General features: G+C 35.9%; 2 protein-coding genes across 2 annotated transcripts; one reads left to right on the top strand and one right to left on the bottom strand.

Annotated features, from left to right (window-relative positions):
* The first annotated feature begins 2,511 nt into the window (after positions 1-2,511).
* On the top strand, positions 2,512-5,790 carry LOC122046615. The gene has a single exon (XM_042607393.1). The coding sequence runs from the start codon at positions 2,792-2,794 to the stop codon at positions 5,678-5,680; it is 2,889 nt and encodes a 962-aa protein (XP_042463327.1). The 5' UTR covers positions 2,512-2,791; the 3' UTR covers positions 5,681-5,790.
* Positions 5,791-11,196: 5,406 nt separating this feature from the next.
* LOC122048510 lies at positions 11,197-20,845 on the bottom strand. The gene is made up of 4 exons (XM_042610071.1): positions 20,495-20,845; positions 14,659-14,991; positions 13,146-13,305; positions 11,197-11,526 (listed from the first exon to the last, which is right to left on the bottom strand). The coding sequence occupies exons 1-4, from the start codon at positions 20,843-20,845 to the stop codon at positions 11,384-11,386; spliced, it is 987 nt and encodes a 328-aa protein (XP_042466005.1). The 3' UTR covers positions 11,197-11,383.
* Between the last annotated feature and the right edge of the window lie 386 nt (positions 20,846-21,231).

Here is a 21,231-nt window from a genome sequence, read left to right as displayed (position 1 = left end):
ATGAACATATAGGAATTTATTTCATATCATTTCAATGTCTCTAAATCCATCAACTGATTTCGATCTAGAGACCCCGAAATGACATAAAATCAATTTCTATGTGTTCGTCTAATATATTCTCCTAATTTTAAAATGCTATCAAACATTAATTGGACTCAATATATTAAGAATCGTGATTTTTTAAATATAAATTAGTTTTTCGAACATATTCATGTTTTAAAAAAATTACTATTCTAAATATATTAGCTTAAATTGATATTTAATAGTATTTTTATAATCAGATAAATTAGATGAACATATAGAAACTAATTTTATATTATTTCAAGATTTCTATGTTTATCAGTTAGTTTTGATCGAAACTGATTGATGAATTTTTTAAACACATATATAAAAATAATTTGACTAAAATAAGATTGAAAAAAAAAATCAGTCAATTGATAATTTTTTATAATTGAACTAATTTGAGCATAGGATTTGATAATTTTGAAATTAGATAGGTAAATTTGATATTTCAAAAACTCATGAACTAAATTCAGTAAAAAAGCTGAATATCAGATTTTACAAAAGCGGTAAAAAACGAAAGATCAATAAATTAGTGGGCCCTTAATTATTAAAGTACGCAATTCTTGTTGACCATAACAATGAGGAAATTTACTGCTTCAGTGGTTTTGCCTTGGAAGCACCAATTTTCATTAAGCTCACTTTGTTTATCTAAATACTTAGGAGGTAAATAAATTAATGTTCGACTCGTAATTTATTTATATTGATTCAATATATATATAATTAAATAAATAAATAAATAAATTTAAATAATTTATTAAATTAATTAAATAAATTTAAATATATATATATATATAGCTCGTTAATATTCATAAATAACTTGATACATGATGATCATTAATAAATCATAACATGTTAAATGAATAAAAATAAATAAATAAATTTAAATTATCAAATTCAATAACCAATCAAATAAATTTGGATTCGTCAAACTTGAATTGAGAGCTTAATAATATCCAAACAAATCAAGTTCAAGTTAAATTTCAAATAAGTTCAACGTCATAAAAAAATAAATCAAGTCAAATTAGATTTGATTCATTTTAACTTTAGCTCGATTTATCTCGATTATCTTATTAAATAAGTTTAAATATTTTAAAATTTAATTTAATTCGACTCAGTGCAATTTAACTTGGCTTGATTTGATTCGACTAAACTCCGCTCAACTCCACTCGACTTGGCTCAATTCAACTTGACTCAATTCGATTAAGCCCCTAAAATTATGGGAGCAAATTTATTGCATCTCTCACTGCAATTGTTCTGCACCTACAGAGAAAGCTATGTCCTATACATTTACTCCCTACTGCTTCAGACTGCACACATGAGACGGCTTGCACAGGCAGCACGGAATCAACCCACATGAGACAGCCCCACAGAGCATTTATTTCTGTGTAAGGCAATCCCATGGCTTAACATTGCTTTTGAGTTCCCGGTGGGGTATCTAATCACAAGGAATAAAAGTTTCAGAGGATCAACTATCAAATCTCACCTGGATTTCATATCCGCGTTCAATTGAAAAACCAAAATATAACATTTCATTCTAATCCAAATTATTATTTATCAATTTAATAAAAAAAATAAATTTAATTAAAATTACTTAAAATTTTTTATAGCATTTATTAACTAACTATTACAAGACTGTAACAACTAATATAACACTAATTATAAATAATTGTTATACAAAATTTAAAATGATTTTGATTAAGTTAAAATATCTTATATGTAATGATATTTTATATATAATAGTTTTAATTAGAGTAGAATAGTATATTTTATCAAATTGTTTCATTATCAGCCGTAGCTATTGAAAATAACTTCTTTTTTCAAAATAAAATATATGATGAAATGTCTATTTAACAGTTTTATTTTCTTTTTTATAAAAGAGGATTGATTTGTTGATTAATTACTAACCATCTTAAATTGGGAACACATGATTAGAGATCCTCTGATCCACAAATTATGGATCAGAAGATGATCCACTGATATAGACCCTTGATTTGGATGAACTCTACCTATTTAAAAATGGAGTTCATTTAAATCAAGGGTCCTCATGTAATGGATCATCTCCTAATCCATAATTTACGAACTAGGGATCTACTCTCGAGTTTTAGTGGACGAATAATTCAACTTTTTTTTTCTTAATGATAAAATCCATCACTCATTCGAGTGTAGTAGTAACTCGTGGGGGCAACATTAGCCTTTGATATATAGAGAGGGGTGGGTGAAGTTGACCGGTCTCTGTTCCAAATACGACAGCATGGTCACTGCCACCTCTGTTCCCTGCTGAACCACACCGCAGCAATATTATAGCTTGTCTTCTTCTGCTCCACTGAATCCCTCTGCACAATAATGTCTGAGCCCTGGTTCCCCTCCCAATGTCTCCCGCCACTTGGCCAGACTTGGCGTTCAACCCCACCCAACACATAGAACCAAGGCCAATAACAACACTATCTTTGTATTGTTTACTCGAAGCCCCAGTCAGTCTCTGGACTGGCACCGTCTCTCCTCCCTCCCAATGATTTTTATTTCAAACCTCACCCATGTGAGCACTACAGAGAATTCGGACCAGATTCATGTATCTTGTTCCCCTGTGAAATGGAATTGGATCTTCGGAAAGGGAAATGCTTGTTGATCTTGAGCTTTGGAGCATGAAATGAGCCTTCTTTGTGAGTTCTTCCTTTTCTTCTGTTTTTTTCTGCTTCAGTGGTGAAGAAAGGCAGAGCTGTAGCAACTGATGGATAAATCAGCTTCTCATTCCTCGGAACCATGCACATCTACGCTGACCATTAGAATAGCAGGGCCTTCATCGGAGATCGGAGAGAAATCTGTCCCAATCTCTCCGTCCATCTCTCTCTCCCCGCACTTGAACTCACCTTCTCCGCCATCGTCTGCATTCGTTTCGGCTCTGCAATCTCCGTATATTTCTCCGAGAGCGTTGGAACCTCCAAATGGGAATAACAGCTACTCCACCACAGCTACGATGCCGTCGACGACCACATCAAACTCAGCTTTGCATTCCGATGACATCCCGAGCACTTCCTACACTCCTCCTTCGGAAAGTTCTGATTTTGTCGCAGACCAAATCGAGCAGAAGCATAAGTTTTCCGACGCCATGTTGCCTCGCATATCGTTCTCCTTCCCGGTTCCACGCACCTCGCTCACAAGAGGCTCGGTGTCTCCTCCTTCCAACCTGAAGCTCCATGGCTGTGATGTCTATATTGGTTACAACGGAAACAACCACGTACTCGTTCGCTTCTGTAAGTGGCTGAAGACCGAGCTTGAGCTCCAGGGAATAGCATCGTTTGTTGCTGACCGGGCAAAGTACTCGGATTCTCAGAGCCATGAAATCGCAGACCGGATAATATGCTCTGCTTCCTTCGGCGTCATCGTGGTGACTCCATCGAGCTTTCTAAATCGTCTCAGTGTCGAGGAAATCAGGTTCTTTGCTCAGAAGAAAAATTTGATTTCAGTTCTGTTCGACACCGAACTCTCTGAGATCGTTAGCCTTTCAAATGAGAGGTTGGAGGGTAAAGAAAGCAGAGAAGCATTGGAAGGTTTTACCAAGTGCAATGAGTTCAAGATTGAAACAAATGGTAGCAATTGGAGAAGCTGCATATCCAAGGTTGTGGCCATTCTAAAATCAAGGCTTGGAAGGAGGAGCATTGCAGAGGTAGAAACTGAAACTTTTGAAGAATTGCCCTTTCCTCGAAATGGCCATTTTGTGGGTAGAGAGAAGGAGGTGGCAGAGATTGAAGCTGCTTTCTTTGGGTGCGTCGAAGCTCATGAAATGGAATGCCCGAAGCCTTCCCTGACGAGGGGCAGCTCAAGTGATGGATTCGCCGACGAGGAGATTGATACAGTGAGAACAAGTAAAAAGTATATTAGTTTGGAGATGAGGAAGAGCAAAGAGCCTACTTTAGAGGCATGGATTGAACCAGTTATTGAACTACCAAGCAAAGGAAGAAGCCTTCAGAAGCAGCGATCGAAGCACAAGAAATCGCGATGCGGTGCTAACAAAGGACATGGAAATGCTAGTGTGTTCTGTGTCAATGGGAGCTGGGGCATTGGTAAAACAGAGCTTGCCTTGGAATTTGCCTACAGGTATGCTCAGAGATACAGGATGGTGCTGTGGATCGGTGGTGAAACAAAGTACTTGAGGCAAAACATCTTGAACTTGTCTTTGAAATTAGGATTGGACCTCAGTGCAGAGGCAGAGAAGGAAAGAGGGAGGATAAGGAGCTTCGATGAACAAGAGTTCGACGCATTCCTGCGGGTAAAGAGGGAGCTCTTCAGAGATATCCCTTACTTGCTGGTTATCGACAATCTTGAGACGGAGAAAGAATGGTGGGAAGGCAAAGATTTGCATGATCTCATTCCAAGGAACACTGGCGCTACCCATGTCATCATTACCACTAGGCTATCCAAGGTCATGAGCTTCGAACCCATGCAACTTCCGCTGCTCTCACTCGCAGATTCGCTACTGCTCCTCAAAGGGAGGAGGAAGAAGGACTACACCAGTGAGGATAGTCAAGTGTTGAAGAAAATTGTTGAGAGAATGGAGAGATTGAGCTTCGGGATGTCTGTAGTCGGTTCACTTCTTTCAGAGCTTCCCATTTCACCGTCGGAACTTCTTGAAACAATCGATAGGATCTCAGTCAACGATGGCAATGAGGATGGTTTGTGGAGGAGCAGCAGTTTCTTGATGAAAACCCTGGCGTTCTGCTTCGCAGTGGTGGATCAAGCGGCGGGAAGAAGCCTTGCGTCGAGAATGGCCCAAACTGGTGCATGGTTTGCTTCCGTTCCAGTTTCTTCAACTCTGTTAGCGGCTGCCTCCAACAACCTGCCTACAAAAGGAAGCTTTTGTCAATGGGGGAAAGATCTTACTGACGTGTTCCTTTGCGGCACCAGGTGCTGTTTAGCAACAAGTCAAGCAAGAAAGACAGAAGTAGACTCTGCTATGCTGCTAGTAAATCTCGGCCTGGCAAAGAGAAGCTTGAGACAGCCAGGTTGCTGGATCCAACTCCATCCAATCACCCAAGTGTTTGCCAAAAGGAAAGGCGGGCTGCCGCCGGCGAAGGCTGCTGTGCACGGAGCCATGAGGGCTGGCAATGCTGCAATGAACTTGGATCATCTGTGGGCTTCAGCATTCCTAGTCTTCGGCTTCAAACAAGAGCCACCTCTCGTGCAGCTTAGTGCACTGGACATGGCCTTCTTTATCAGAAAGACTGCACTTCCTTTGGCAATCAGATCCTTCATGACGTTCTCAAGGTGCAATTCAACCCTGGAGCTGCTGAAGGTGTGCACGAACGCGCTCGAAGAAGCAGAGAAATCGTTCGTCTCTCAGATACAGGATTGGCACCGAGGCAGATTGTGCTGGACGAAGAAGCTTCAGTTCAACCAGAAGGTGGACGAGTATGTTTGGCAGGATGTGACATTGCTGAAAGCCACATTGCTCGAGACCAGAGCTAAGTTGCTTCTGAGAGGAGGGCACTTCGATGAAGGGGAAGAACTCTGTAGGACTTGTGTTAGTATTAGGACCGTGATGCTAGGCCATAACCATGCTCAGACCTTGGCTGCTCAGGAAACACTGGCTAAGTTGGTCAGATTCCGGCGAAAAATGTGATGTAAGAACATGTAACTCATGTATCTATCACGTTGAGTGATGTATTTAATCTATGTATCCGTTTTGAGCAGTGGAAAGAGTAGATCAGAATTGTGACTGATAACAATTTTCCTCAGTTATTCACAAACTATAGTGCTTGCACAAATCAAACTGAAAAGATAATTTAAGGTATTTTCTTTGAAAATAAAGTTCTGATTGCAAATCCAACCAAGGTAGACTTATTGTTCAATTACAATGGTTATGTAGATGGTGGTTAGTTCATGAGACTGGAATACAATACAATCATTTGAATTTGATTTGATCCATTTTATGTCTTTCATTGTTGAAGCAATACTAATCCTCTTCCAGATTACTTTAGAAAACACCTACAAATATAAGGCAAAATGCATGGCCTCGTGCAGCACTGATCTCCAATCTCTGCTCCACTGCGCCTGCCGCTGCCTGCTTCCATATCCGTCGCCTTCACTAGGCAGTTTAACCACACCGCCATGGCTGCAAACATGGCCTTGACACTCCACCGTGGCCGCGGCGCTGCCACCACTGTGGCGGTATCAATTGCCACTGCTGCTTCATCGAACACCTGCGCACTTCCTTTCCTTAGCCACCACAGCCGCCCTCCAATAACTATTGGATAACAATTTTGAAGCACAGGTTATCCTCTGAAGTTACCAGTTTACATTTTCTTTTGCCTTTATAGCTAATGTGCATGTATACATGGCATAGGTTTCTGATTTCGGGTTTGCAAGGTTAGCTATGGATGCTAAAACACATGTAACCACACGAGTAGTAGGAACTTTTGGGTAGGTGAATCAATGAATTGACTATTTCTTGTCTGATATGGCTTATCACTTAACCTTAACAATTATGTTTATCTTTTCAACTTAGCTATCTGGCTCCAGAATATGCTTCAAGAGGCAAGTTGACTGACCGATCTGATGTTTATTCTTTTGGGGTTGTTCTTTTGGAACTCATCACTGGACGACAACCTGTAGACAACAGTCAACCTATGTGCGAGGAGAGCCTTGTTGAGTGGGTAAGACTTAACATTTCCTTCTTTACATGTTCTTTTAGACAATTGTTGTAGTTGTTAAGTACATATGCATAGTCTTATTATAGTCCGGAGTAGTTTAACTATTTTAGTCTTTGAGGTAACTGCATTTCAACCAATTCACCTAATCCCGAGAAATAGGTTTTGACAAGAAATTGTTGGGTTAAAGATGCTAGCTAGAGTTCAGAGCCTCATGGATTTAGCTGTCTTCATAAAGGTTTATCCACTGAAACATGATTAAATTGAACAAGCTGAACTTCCTAATTCTCCAATTCATAAGCCACCTGACTTTTGACTTTATCTTCTTTGTGCCAGTAAACATAAATCAGTTTATATGCAATTTTGTAGGCACGACCACGGTTAATCGATGCACTTGGAACTAGGGAGTTTGGACAAATACCCGACCCATGGCTCGGAAATGACTATAATGGAAACGAAATGTTTCGTTTGATTGAAGCAGCAGTAGCTTGCATTCGGCATTCAGCAACTATGAGGCCTTCAATGGGAAAGGTATACTGAATGATTCATCACCTACCCAGTGTTTTACTGCAAGCTGAAATCATCATGTAGTTATCACATTGAATGTTGGCATAAACATAATTTGATTCAGGTTGTACAAGTTCTCAATGCCTTAGCTGACGTTGATCTAAACAATGGTGTCAAACCTGGCCAAAGCAAAATCTTCAATGCCCTAGAGTATGGCGATATCAGGCTATTTCAGCGGATAGCATTCGGTACCCAAGTTTTCAGTCCTGAGCACAGCCAGTCAAGTTGGAGTAATCAATCAGAATTATCAAAGGTTTTTCAGTGCTTCTTCATTTTGACATCATCTGGCCATTCTTTAGCACAAAATGGATTAATCATATATGTTTTCTCCTCATTCTTTTGATCAGGATATTAGATATCAGTCTTCACTGTCTCTGATATGTTGTATTTCTACTACAGACTAAAATCCTAATAAATTCTGTGTTAATTGAAGAAATCTAAAGTGATCTCCTTTAAGGATTAAATTGCCAATTCCATTATGTGAACACTTGTATACCTTATAAACCATGATAAATCTAAAGTGATCTCCTATAAGTGTCTATGCTGCCCTTATGGACACTAAAGATACTCCAGCATTCATCGTCCTCCATTAATGTCATAAACATTTAAATTCCAACCAGCAAAGGCTCAAAGCATGAATAATTCAGATCGAGTACTATTGACTTTTAAGATTTATGAGAATTTTATTTAGAGAAATAGAACTTATAAAAATCTTATCTTGCGTTTGCTTGGCAATCTGCATCTTCTTGTATCATTCTCTCAAGAACACGCGCGACATCATTAACCCCAGTAGCAAATTGTTGCTGCATGTAACAAATTCCACAATAAAATTGACAAATCCATGATCCTTACTCCAGTCGATTCAAGGAAAAGAGAAGAGGAATCTACCAATAATATGGTGTGATTTGTGGGAAGGGGAACAAAACCTCGTTACTGCTTCCGATGATGCGGCAGCGGCAGCAGGGGCGGGGGATGCGGATGTTGCGTGCGGGCGATGCCACAGCGGCGGCTTCTGGATCGTCAGGACACGACAACTGCTTCGGAGTCGCTAGGCGGCGCTGTCACTGCTGTGTTCGGACGTCACGGTGAGCCAAGAGCGAAGGATCTCCTATAGTTAAAATTTTGAATAAACTTTTTTAAAATTTTAACATGTTATATTAACATTATAAAAATTTATTAAAATATTCTCAATCATTAAAGATTTGAGTGAGATTTTTTTTTAATTCTCTTCCCATGTAGTTGTATGGCTCCATATATATTACATTAATTTTAATACAAATATATTATTTTCTCCACAATAAAAAAACTTACATATAATTTTTTCATTTAATATCTTTATATAGTTTTCATTTAATATTTTAATTAATTATAATCTTTAATTTAATTTAATTATAATTAATAATTAATTAATTAATTTTAAATTTAATATAATTTAGAGAAAATTACATTTCCAGTCCTGTAATTTATATCTTTTCCAATTTTAGTCCTGTTATGAGTCAATTTACGTTTTTAGTTCTGTAACTTATAATATTTTCCAATTTCAATCTTTTTTCCTCCAAAATTGAAATTTTTCAACGAAAAATGTCTAGTTTGTGGTTGGAATATAAAAAGCACATGGGTCATAAAAAATCAAAATCCCCAAATTCAATTTACAACTCATCATTTTCCGTTGAAAAATTTCAATTTTAGAGGAAAAAGGATTGAAATTGAAAAATATTACAAGTTACAGGACTAAAAATATAAATTGACTCATAACAGGACTAAAATTGAAAAAAGTGTAAGTTACAAGATTAAAAATATAATTTTCTCTTTAATTTATCATTTTATTTAATATTTAATTATTTTATAAATTTAATTTAATTATAATCATTTGTATATTTTTTTAACTTATCTCAAATATATTTATTTTTAAAAGAAAAAAAATATAATTTTAATTATTACTAATTATTTATAAACTGAAACATTATAATAGAATCATCAAATAATTTATTTTTAAATTATTTAAAAAGGGTCAATCGTCGTGTACATTAATTGCTCCACCTTCAAGAGAAAAAACATATTTGAAAACTCAAACATGCTATTGAATTAAAAACCTTAAACCTCACCTACACAATCATAAAAGTTCTTTTAATGAAATTTTTATATTTTACAAACCTTTGATAAAATTTGTATTGAGCTTGTTTGATAGGTAACCGAGCAAAGCTTAAAACGGATCTCATTGAAATGTCAATTGATTTCTTTTATATAAGTTTGAACTTAGTTCAGATTTGAACGGATTGGTTTAAATAATATGGAATTCTTAATTTAAAATTATTTAATTGTTTAAAATATTTATAATTTTAAATTTATTAGATTCGTCATTAAATTATAATATAAATTTATTTATTTATTTATTTTAAAATAAAAATATTATTGATAAATATAATTTACGAATTTTATTGTTCACAATATGGTTCATTAACAATAATAAATTGAACATGTCTTTATCATAAATAATTCATAATCTTATTCATTTTTGGATATCAGTATCTAGATCTATTAACAAGGCTAATCTACGGTCGACGGTCAGACCTCAAATTCCTCTAATCATGTAAATTTAGAAAGCATGATCACTTTTGATGTGTACCTCAGCTTCAGCTTCAGAAGTAATTTAATCATCCTAAATGTGTCTTGCACGAGAATTGAACCTTAATTATTATAGAAATACATCTCACCTTTTACCATCCCACCCAACTCTGACATATAATAATTTCATAATCTTAGCCATTACCTTAGCGACCCTCCAGAAGCGTCTGACACTCTCTAAAAATAGTAACCCATAGGAAGTATTTGTTCTAATATAACGATTATTTGCATGTAGGAGGTCAGACTTCTAATGAGATAGTTTACATCCTTTAAAAATTGACCATAAGATGTATTACAATAATTACTCATGTAAATACTAACTATATCAACCATTAGAATAATTGCTCATATAAGTACCAACTACATCAATCACTGAAAGTAAATCACATTCTTATTTATGTGGCAATAGGTGATTCGATCGCCCCAGCGCCCCCACCGACCCATCCCTAAGCTAACACAAAGGAGGTAAATCACGGGTGACTATTAGCCATTAATGCATGTAGCAAAGTTGGAGGGAGGTATGCTCAGACATGTCGAGTTTTGACCTCAAAACCTCATATGATAGCACCTCATGTCTTAACCACCACACCGTTCCGAGAGGACAAATCACATTCTTATTCATGGTGGCAAAAGACAAATATGCTCGCTCCCTAGTGCCCCCGTCAACTCGTCCCAGGGCAAGCACGGAGAAGGTAAATCACGGACGACTACTAACTTTTGGAATAATAACTAGTACATAAGGAAGACATTTAACTAAATTTTATCGAGATTAGAACTCCAAACCTCATAATGACAACACCTCATACGCTAGCCACTAGACTCATCCGAGGAAACAATCACATTCTTATCATCACATGTATTTTTATTCACGAATAATTCATAATTTTATTCAGCTAAACGTCTAGATATTCAAACTTATTCATTTATTTATATATATATATATATATTCAATGTAAATAAATTCTTAAAACACCACACTTCTATTTATTTATGAATAATTTATAATTTTATTCATAAATATTAATGAGTTATAATTGTTCAATTTAATGATTATATATATAATGAGCCAACGTACATAAAACCGGAAACCAAACTCTTTCTCATGAACGTTTGAAAGCAACTGCTCTGAATGAAACACGGCGTAAGCCTGTTTCGAATGAGACCAATCCCAAAGAGGCCATTTTTTTTCTTCTTTTTTAAATGATGTTGCAACAGATCTAACATTTTGTGAATGCTTCCATTTGTGTGCTTTAAAGATCCTTTTTGGTAGGAGTATAAGAATCGTCGATTAAGTTATTTCCAGGACTGCAAAGCTCAGCATACATTCGACTTGAAGTTCAATTTGCATCTGGGAGTCACCGTCTAAATATTACACCACAATTGACAATCATTTATTTAAAATTCAGTTTGAAAATTCTGGATTTCAATTTGCCTGTCCTTAATTTTAAGGATAAGTAAGACATTCCGCCGGAGAAGTCGAAAGCTCACTTAGGGAGTTGGACAGCAGCAATGTTTTGAGGTTCACATTCTGGACTAAAGAGCCGAACGAGCAGAGCAGACGAGGAACTCGCCGCTATTGCCCCACATGAAGCCCACCGAAGAGTTCGTGGGATGGTTATCCGTGGTCCTGCACAGGTGCAACAAAGTTCAAGATGTTTATAGTAATATTAACAATATGATCTTTATTATCTAAACAACACGCAGGACAAAAAGATCAATAAGAAGTCTTAAGAATCGCTAGCGTGAGTAATCAAGCTTATTTTCTTATAGGAAAAGCACACAGCAGATGCTTATTGTGTTCTACAATGTAGAAATAAGGAACAACTTGAAGTAGTTAATTGCTTACTTTGTACTTGAAAAGTAATCCTCTGAAGATCATCATGGTTCATGATTAAATTTATAAGGTGAAGGATATGAGTGGAAAAAAAATTCATACACTTCGATATCAATGAAAACATAAAATAAAATGGACAAAAATAAAAAGGGCGCTTTTTTTTCCCGAATGATCAAATGGACGCCCCACTTTGATTTTTTATCAAAAGAGCATCCCACTTCTTTTAAAATGATACAAATGTTCAATAATGTCTCATTATTATCCTGCCTATATCTTCCGCCTAAATCCCGAATTGGTCGAACATGTTGTAGCAACTCTAAAACCATAGCAGCCAAGGTTTTGTAGATGCTACAACATGGGGAAAAATTTAAGACTAAAATTATTCAGAGCTTCCTAAAAAGATTTAAACAACATTTTTTTGAGGCTGAAATAGGATCGTGACAGGTTCCCGTAACCAGTTGTAGATATCTGAACGAGCTTCGATTTGATATATTGTGCGTCCCATAATTCAACCCATGTCAAAAATTATGGTCTTTCAATGTTTAAGGTTTAACATTCACGTTATAGCTTAGATGTAATAGTTACGAAACCATAACTGCTACAACTACACAACTCAGTTGTAGTACTTGTAGTACTGGAGGACAATTATGGCATTTTACAAGGATGAGGTGCCTTTTTGATAAAAAAAACAAAGTGGAACGCCCTTTTGAGGATTTGGAAAAAAGGGACACCCTTTTCACTTTTGCCCAAATAAAAAGCAAAGAGAAGCATAGTTAAAGAATGAAACAAGTAAAAATTGAACTGACAGATAGAAATTTAGAAAAAAAAAGCTTTGAGGAATCACATTGCTAAGTGAGGTTTATTAAATATGTTTAAAAACAAAAATCTCAGTGTCTTGACATTTTAGATTGGGTTGATGTAACCTGGTTATCAAAGTCCTCACTTCTATTGACGTTAGACTTGAAGGGGCACGTTGGAAGTAGAAATGTTGAGGGAGAGAATGAAACTCTTAGACCCATAAATCTATACCTAAATTACATAATCTAACTTTTTAATTAGGACTATTCACCCCCTTCCTATAGTCGCCACTTTCGATCCTAGAATTATATCATAGCGACTACATTATGGTCTAGTTTGGAGAAAATCCTGTTGGTCTAATTTTGTTCTTGGGCAAAGACAGAAACATTTCAATTGAGAAAGCATAGTCAAGATTTCACTGAGCCTAATCCTTCAATGATCAGAAAACCTAATTGTTCCATTGAAGGAAAAGAAATGTTTTCTACCATGTCACCAATACACATGGAAGTTAGAAAGCAACTGATATTAGTAATTTACCATTTACTTTGATATTCACTAGGCTGACGAACTAAAGAATAAAACCACAAGAGGTGCAAGAGGATGAGGGAAAATACCGTAGTGGATACGACAAAGGATCCAAAATGAAAGGGCACCACCAACACTGAAGATGCCAGCTGTGTGTCGCATCAAACGTGTGCAAGGCTTGCAGTCTGATCGCATCAACTCCCCATTTGACAATCCCAATGGACGCCTCAATGCCATTCTCTCTCTTGTCTAGAAAAAAAGACAATAGGAAATAGGAGAATATGATGCTACACATGTGGGAGAAGAAACACAGAAGCAATGAACTACGGAGTGAGTGGTTGTCACGGAGAAGATCCGTCATCCCCACAAAAAACAACTAATTATAACAACACTATAGATGTAAACTTCAGGTAAATGCACATTGTTCTAGCTCTCCAAATGCACATATCTTTTCACCAAAATGCTTTACTTGAACAAAACATGAAAGCCATTTTTTAAAATAATTGAACAAGATATAATTGGATTAGGATCACAAGGGCATTTTATTTACTCCCCATACATAATGAGGAATACATTCCTTTTCAAAATAGGGCATGATTCATTTTCCTAAGCTAACAACTAAAGCATTAGAGGAGATAACAAACATTTCAAACAAGTTAAACTATGAAAATAATTCCACAAAAGGCAACTTAACCTTGATTATTTCAACTGCATAGTCCAAATACTAACAAACTATCTTGCATGTGACTTTAACTATCTCCTTAGAGAAACATATATCCAGTTAGACCTGTCCATACTCGGCACGAATATGAACAGTAAATTCATAATGAAGTAGGTGCAAGTCAATAGACTTAATACACAATGTTTGGAATCACAGAACTGGACTTACATTTTATAGTGAACTAAAAACTAAGAGAGCGTTTGATTTGAGTGTTTTCTATTTTCATTTTCTATTTTCTACTTCTCATTTTCTATTTCTATTTTTGTATTTTCTAATATAGTTTTTAGAAAACAGAAAATGTGTTTGGTATGATATGCTGTATTTCTATTTTTATAGAAAAGAAAACTGGAAAATGCGTTTGGTATGTTAATATGGAAAATGGTAAGCAAAATATTAAGGGCAAATATGCTATAACATATTGTTTTTAGTTTCGCACATGTTCATATATATTAAACAAAAATACAAAGTTAATTATGGATGCTGCTCCACATAATCATTCCACATATGGCTTGCAACATCTGAGCTGTTTGGCTTGGATCAATTGGAATCGGCTCTTGATCACTAAAATCACCTTCAACTCCAGACATGAGCATCTCATCAGAAGGGTATTCCATAAACAAATTATCCTTATTGGCACCTTTCTTTTGGTCATCTCTTCCCATAGATAAGAAAGATCATTATCTGATCATAAAGTAAAAAATGCTCTCTGGAGCTCCACCATAATCAATAAGAAGGTATTGTGAATCTGCAACTGATCATAATGTACGAATGCTCTCTAGAGCTACACCATAGTCCTATTGTCCGAAACTACTAATATCGAGGAAGAAGGCATGGGATTAAAGGGGTGTACTATGAAAAAATGCTGTCAGAGGGAACGATACCGTCAGAGGGAACGATGCGGCAGCCGGCGAACTCTGTTCACGACCGAGAGGAAGACGCTGCGAAATCACTGGTGGGACCAGAAAACGGCTGCGGCGGCGGTGAGAACACACGCCGGCAATGTCAGGACTGCGCGCGGCGAAAGGGGAGGAGCGGCGGCGCGTGAGCAACGGTGGGCGAAGGAGGAGCGACAGCGCGGCGGAAGGGGAGGAGCGGCGGAAGGGAAAGTAGGGCACGGGAGGTTTTGTTTTGTGCGATGGTGTAAGTGTTTCATAGAAAATAACTTCAAGGCATTTTCTACTTTTCCAATAACATGCTCTTTCTTTTTCTAGAAACTAGAAAATACAAACCAAACATATTTTTCAAAACAGAAAATGTTAGAAAATCTAAATTTAATTAAATTGTTTAAATCAAATTAAAAATAAACAGTCAGTTAAATTAAATTAATTGATTGAACAGATTAAAATTAAAAGTTTGATTTAGTCAATTCAAAAATTCATTTTTTCAATTATTTCAGTAAATCGATTCAGTCTTGTTAAAAACCAAGGTTTAAAATATTTAATTTCATAATTCATAATTCTCCTCCCCTTCTTATCCTGATTTAACTAAAAATTTAATTATTTTAATTTTTGACTGATTTAATTAATATTTTATAAGCACGATTTATTTAATTTTTAAATAAAAATTTATTCGATTTAATTAAGTTAGAAATTTTTTGAATTGGTTTGATTTCAATTTAAACAATTCAATTATTAACCGATTAATAAACGCTAAATACAAGCGGAGCATTTCAAATTAAATTACCTAGCCAAATTAGGTAAAAGGCGAGTGATGATACAACTGAACTAGTCGAGTAGATGAGTCATGCAGGCTGAGAAGATCATGTTGGCATATTAATTAAGCTGAACAATTCCTTGAGATTAAGACGGTAAACAAGTCGAGTTGAGTTGAACTTTGGGGTGTTTAAGTTTGTTTGATAAGGTAATCAAGCTGAGCCGAGCCGAGCTTAAAATGAACCAAGCTTTTGAAATGAGTGTTCAAGCTTGGCTTGGTTTATTTTTTACGAATTTGAGCTTGTTTAAAGCTTGGCTCATTTAGATGTTATCAAGCTCTCAATTCTAGCTTGACTTGAGCTTTGTTCGAGCTTGGCTTGAGCTTCGTTCAAGCTTGGTTCGTTTAGATGTTATGAATCTCTCAATTTAAGATTGTTTGATTGTTTGAAACTGTTAGTTGTTTGATTGGTTATTGAGATTGATAATTTAAATTTATTTATTTAGTTTATTTTATTTTATTTTTTATTTAGCATATTGAAAGGAATTTTATTAATGAATATGGTTCGTGAACTTTGTTCACGAACGTTGTTCACGAACGTTAACGAGCTGAACACATATGTGTTCAAGCTTATTTGTTTAGCTTAACAAGCTGTTCAAACTTGTTTGTTTAATTAATCTTATGTATATTAAATGAACATAAACAAGCTCTTACCAAACCGAACACCAAGCTTGTTCACGAACGCTTGGTTCATTTACCGCCCTACTTGAGATCCCATTGATAAAGAAAACAAACTATTAGGTTTTTTTTTCTCTTCCATTTAAACGAAAGATACGAGTCATAAATATTTGCAAATAACTATTTTGCTTCATTCTTATACTATTTTCCATCGATGTTCGGCGTTGCCAGAGGGAACCATTCAACCAACACCAAAAGAACAAAAACAGCCATTCTCTTTAATGCGATAGAGTCTCGTCGCAAGAATACAAGGAATCATCAGTCGAACCGAAGTCCAGCAGGAGAAAAAAATGAAGGCCTCGGCTCTTCTACTACTACTGAGACTTGAGACGAAGTAGAAATTCGCGTGCCATTAGGGTTTCATCGAGCATGTTTCATTCTTTACATTTAGGAAATGAAAGTTCAATATTCACCAAAAATGCACAGTGGTTGCCTCATGCTAAGTTCTGTTCGCAACTTGTGAAAAAGCTGAAGATCATTGCTTAGCCCCCAGAACATTATGCAACTAGAAAAAAAACGGCTTTCAGAAACTAGAAGTACGAGCATCAGTTACACTGTGTTTGTTCTATAAACTTAAACTTGGAAAGAGAAGGGAAATTATTACTAAAGCAGCAAGTTGAGCTTCCTGTAATCCATCGATCTCTTGCGAAAATCTGGAATGTGCCCCTATTCCTTCTTACCAAGTAGGTTACCAAGTTCTCCAAGTAGAAGGTCAGTGTTTGCCAGGTAAAATCCATCCGATGATCTTTCAAGAACTTTCAAACGATTCAGAGCACCAGAAGTAGAAGACAAGAAGATGCATTTAGATTTCCTTTCTCCTCTCCCAACTTGTCCTCTGAGCTAATGCAACTGAGCGATTCCAAACTTCTCAGCATTCATAACCACCATCAAAGAAGCGTCTAGGATACAACACCAATCTCGATGACTCGTGTGGCGAGGAGTATACGAGTTTCTCCATATCTAAATTGTCTCAGTGCATCAGCTTTTTGATCACCCGTCACGCGCCCATGTAGCAAGCCACATTGGTAACCTTTAAACCTTTTTGATATTGACTCAAATTCAGCAGTGGCAGCTCGAAGCATGGGCAATTGGTCAGACTATTAGCATTGAGAAATTTATAGATTTTTGAATGCTTAATTGTTGAAGTAACTGTGGTAGTAGTTGAATGGATTTGTTGGAACCAAATCTATATTAGATTAGGTGTGTTTACTGGATGATTAGGCTACTTTACTTTGAATTGTCTATTGATTGTCGTATTCCTGCATGATACTTATATTTGATTGTTGAGGTATACCACTAACCTAAGAGAGTAGGTAGCATAGGGAATGTCAGGTTGATTGGGTTAAATATGTTGACTATTCATATCTATGTTGTGTGTACATATGATTGGTATGTGTTGTAGGAGTCATATGTTAGACTGTCTATTTGCAGGGGGTGTGTGTATACATGTCCAGTTAGGGTTATTGAAGATTTCTTGTGGATTATACTTATGTGGTTAAATGTACTTAGCGTTGTATATTCCGATTTTGTTCGAGAGTGTCGTTATATGGTATTTTATGTTATGTAAGCCTAGCCGGCTAGCAATCTTGTTTTTGATTTGTAATGGTATATATATATATATATATATATATATATATATATATATATATATATATATATATATATATATATATTAAGGAAAGAAAGAATTTTTTTTTGAATGCTTCTAAAATTTTAGTACAACCAAGTGGATTTGATGGGCCGACCACCTCATCAAGGAAAGAAAGAAAATTTTTTTTATAAAATTTTATAAAACCTTATAAAATTTTACAAGCTCTCTTCTAATTTCCTAAAGTAGGAGTTAAAAAAGGAAAATTTTAAAAATTAAAACCATGTTTTAAAATTTAAAACTTTTCTTATAAAATTTCCTTTTTTAACATAGTGATAGAAAATTTAAATTTTAAAACTTCTCTTCCTTTTTTTCTTAAACCATGAGGATGGTTAAAAAAAGGAAAGTTTTAAAAATTTTTAAACTTTCTTTTAAAACATGTGGCCTAATTCAAATAAGGAAAGTTTTTAAATTAAAAATCTCTCTTTTAAAACTTGTAATTTTCTACAAAGAGAAGATTCTAAAAATTTAAAACACCCCTCCTTGTTTGAATTATTGTGGCCGGCCCCTACATGCTTGGGAACCAAGCAAAGGGTCGGCCCTTTAAGAGGAGATGTGGTCGGCCATTGCTTGGTCACCAAGCAATGGACCGGCCCCCTTCTTGGACACCAAGATGAGTCTTTCTTTAGATGGACTTGAGACTTTAATGAGGCTATGACAGGGACCTAGAGGAGAAATTGGTTTTAACCTTCCGATGAGCTTGAGTATCCCGTGTTTGCCCCGAACACACAACTCAAGTTCATCGATAATAACTCATTCCACTAGAGAGATATTATCGCACTACCGCACCAATCCCAAATTACATTATGAGCTCCTTCTTATTATGAGTGCGTTAGTCTCCCTGTGTTTAAGATAACGAATATCCACTAATTAAGTAAGTTACCGACAACTCAATTAATATCTAGCTCCAAGAGTAGTACCACTCAACTTCATTGTCATGTTAGACTAAGTCCACCTGCAGGGTTTAACATTGCAATCCTTATGAGTTCCTCTTGGGGACATTCTTAACCTAGATAACTAGGACACAGTTTCCTTCTATAATCAACAACACACATTATAAGTAATATCATTTCCCAACTTATCGGGCATATTGATTTATCAAGCTAAATCTCACCCTTTGATAAGTTAAAGAAATAAATACTAAATATATATGTTTGTTATTATATTAGGATTAAGAGTACACATTTCCATAATAACTAAGGTCTAGTTCTTTTATTAAGTCAGTACAAAAGAACTTACCTAAAATGGTCTTACCCAATACACTTAGAATGTACCAGTGTAATTTATTAGTCAAGATAAACTAATACTTAATTACACTACGACTATTCTAATGGTTTGTTCCTTTCCATCTTAGTCGTGAGCAACTGTTTATAATTTATAAAGAACCGACAACATGATCTTCTGAGTGTGACACCACACACCATGTTATCTACTATATAAATTAATTGAACAATTACATTTAACAAATAAATACAGATATTGACCAATGTGATTGTTTTATTTCAAAAATAAATGTTTACAAAAGCTAGGCTTTTAGTATACATTCCAACAATAATCACCCACATATATATAACAACAACAACAACAACTAAGTCTTTTCTCACTAGGTTGGGTCGGCTGTATGAATCCTTCTTCACCATTGAGCTCTATCTCCTATTATATAATCATCTATATTTAAATAAATTTTATCTTATTTTATTGTTGCTAACCAAGTCTTTTTTTGTCTTTCTCTTCCTCGTTTTATATGCATGTTTATCATAGTTTCACATCACCAAACTGGAATATTTATTGGTCGTCTAAGTACATGTCCGTACCATCTTAAACGTGTCTCTCGAAGTTTTTCCTCAATAGATGCAACTCTAACTTTTTCTCTAATGCTCTCATTTCTTATTTTGTCCATCCTTGTATGCCTATACATCCACCTTAACATCCTCATCTATGCAACTCTCATCTTCTGCTCATGTGCTCGAGTCATAGCCCAACATTCAGGTCCATATAAAATATGAGGTCTAATTGCGATTTTATAGAACGATTTTAACATATGAGTTATTTAACCCCTCAATGGTTTACTTTCAAATAAAACTCATTTCATTATTTTAATTTTCTATATTTTTTTACAAATAAGTTATAACTACATATGTGGAATCTATTTTTACATATATTTATATGTATGCACAGAGAAGATGCAATGAGCTCAATTATAGATTTATCCATGTCAAATATACAAGTAGCAAGTAGGATTGAGGATCTAAAAGTTAATGTTCTCCATCAATGATATTTAGAAATATAAATATAAAAATATTGTAGGAAAAAAAATTAAGATAAATTTCTAATTACGATAGTAACAAAAAAATAATAATTAAACTTCAGAGTTGATAGATCCAGTCTTGAGGTACCTATCTCTACATAACCCTAGTTATAAAACTTAATTCATAATGCTAATAAACAACCTTTTATTCCCTTGCTAATCCAAAATACACTCCTAGGTACTAAATCGAGCCAACAACATGAATATACTAAGACCATGTATTTATTTTCCAATTTTCCCTCAATTGAACAGATATGGATAGGTGTTTCAATGCTACAAAATGCTTGAGGCTATCCAACATAAATATCATTTAACTATTAATCAAAACTAAACAATCTTACATAATGTCCATAAAATATTACTGAATTATGACCTTTAATTTGACCAACGCGCAAGGCAAGATCTGTTCATCGCGGTGATATGTTGGATGCAAAGCAGCAACAGCGGTGGCTTCATGCAAGGACACGTGGACCAGACGGTGGCTAAGAGAGAGAACAAGGAGAGGCCGACTGCTTGCCCTAGCTCCTGGCTGTGCCCTGGCTCTGAGCAGCAGCGGATTGTGGGATTCCGGGGCAGGGCACGGGCTCCTGGCGGCCAGGGGTGGACCTCTGGCGCAGGGAGAGGAAGAAGTAGACAAATAGGGAGGAAAGGGAGGGAAGAGATGGCCTGAAGCGGCCTCTCTCGGCTCCGGCGGCCGTGGGCGCTCAGGCGACGGCGGAGACATTCGCACGCCGGGCACAGGCAGAGCAGAGCGAGAGAGGGAAACGAGGGAGAAATAGATAGCGATAGTGAGGGACAGACTGCCGGCGGAAGAAGGCCGGCGACGTACACGTGAGAGGGAAAAGAGATCAGGAGAGGGCGCCGGGTAGAGTTCGTGTGAGTACGCGTGGGAAGAGTGATAACAGATATTATTTACCGTTATATAACCCTGACTCGTTAAAAAACATTAACGTTCCATACGACTAAATCGAATCTACGCATATAGAATTCTGTTCGATTTTAAATTTATTGAAGGAAAGCTGATCCGCATTTAAATTCAATTACTTTATTAACATGTATGTCTAAAAAAAATCAGGTTGTAATTTAGTAATTCAGTTTAATTATTTTATT

This window comes from Zingiber officinale, chromosome 2B (assembly GCF_018446385.1).
Source record: "Zingiber officinale cultivar Zhangliang chromosome 2B, Zo_v1.1, whole genome shotgun sequence".
Classification (NCBI taxonomy): domain Eukaryota; kingdom Viridiplantae; phylum Streptophyta; class Magnoliopsida; order Zingiberales; family Zingiberaceae; genus Zingiber; species Zingiber officinale.
This window is presented reverse-complemented; position numbering and strand designations above follow the sequence as displayed.

Bases quoted from the DNA above. Each gene is read 5' to 3' on its own strand.
- LOC122048510 (XM_042610071.1), bottom strand. From the start codon at position 20,845: ATGTCTCCGCCGTCGCCTGAGCGCCCACGGCCGCCGGAGCCGAGAGAG. The intron at 14,992-20,494 runs GTCATAATTCAG...TGTATTTTCTAG, and splicing joins GCGCGTTGGTCAAATTAAAG to TTTCTAGAAAAAGAAAGAGC. The intron at 13,306-14,658 runs GTATCGTTCCCT...CTTTTTTTCTAG, and splicing joins CCGCATCGTTCCCTCTGACG to ACAAGAGAGAGAATGGCATT.
- LOC122046615 (XM_042607393.1), top strand. From the start codon at position 2,792: ATGGATAAATCAGCTTCTCATTCCTCGGAACCATGCACATCTACGCTG.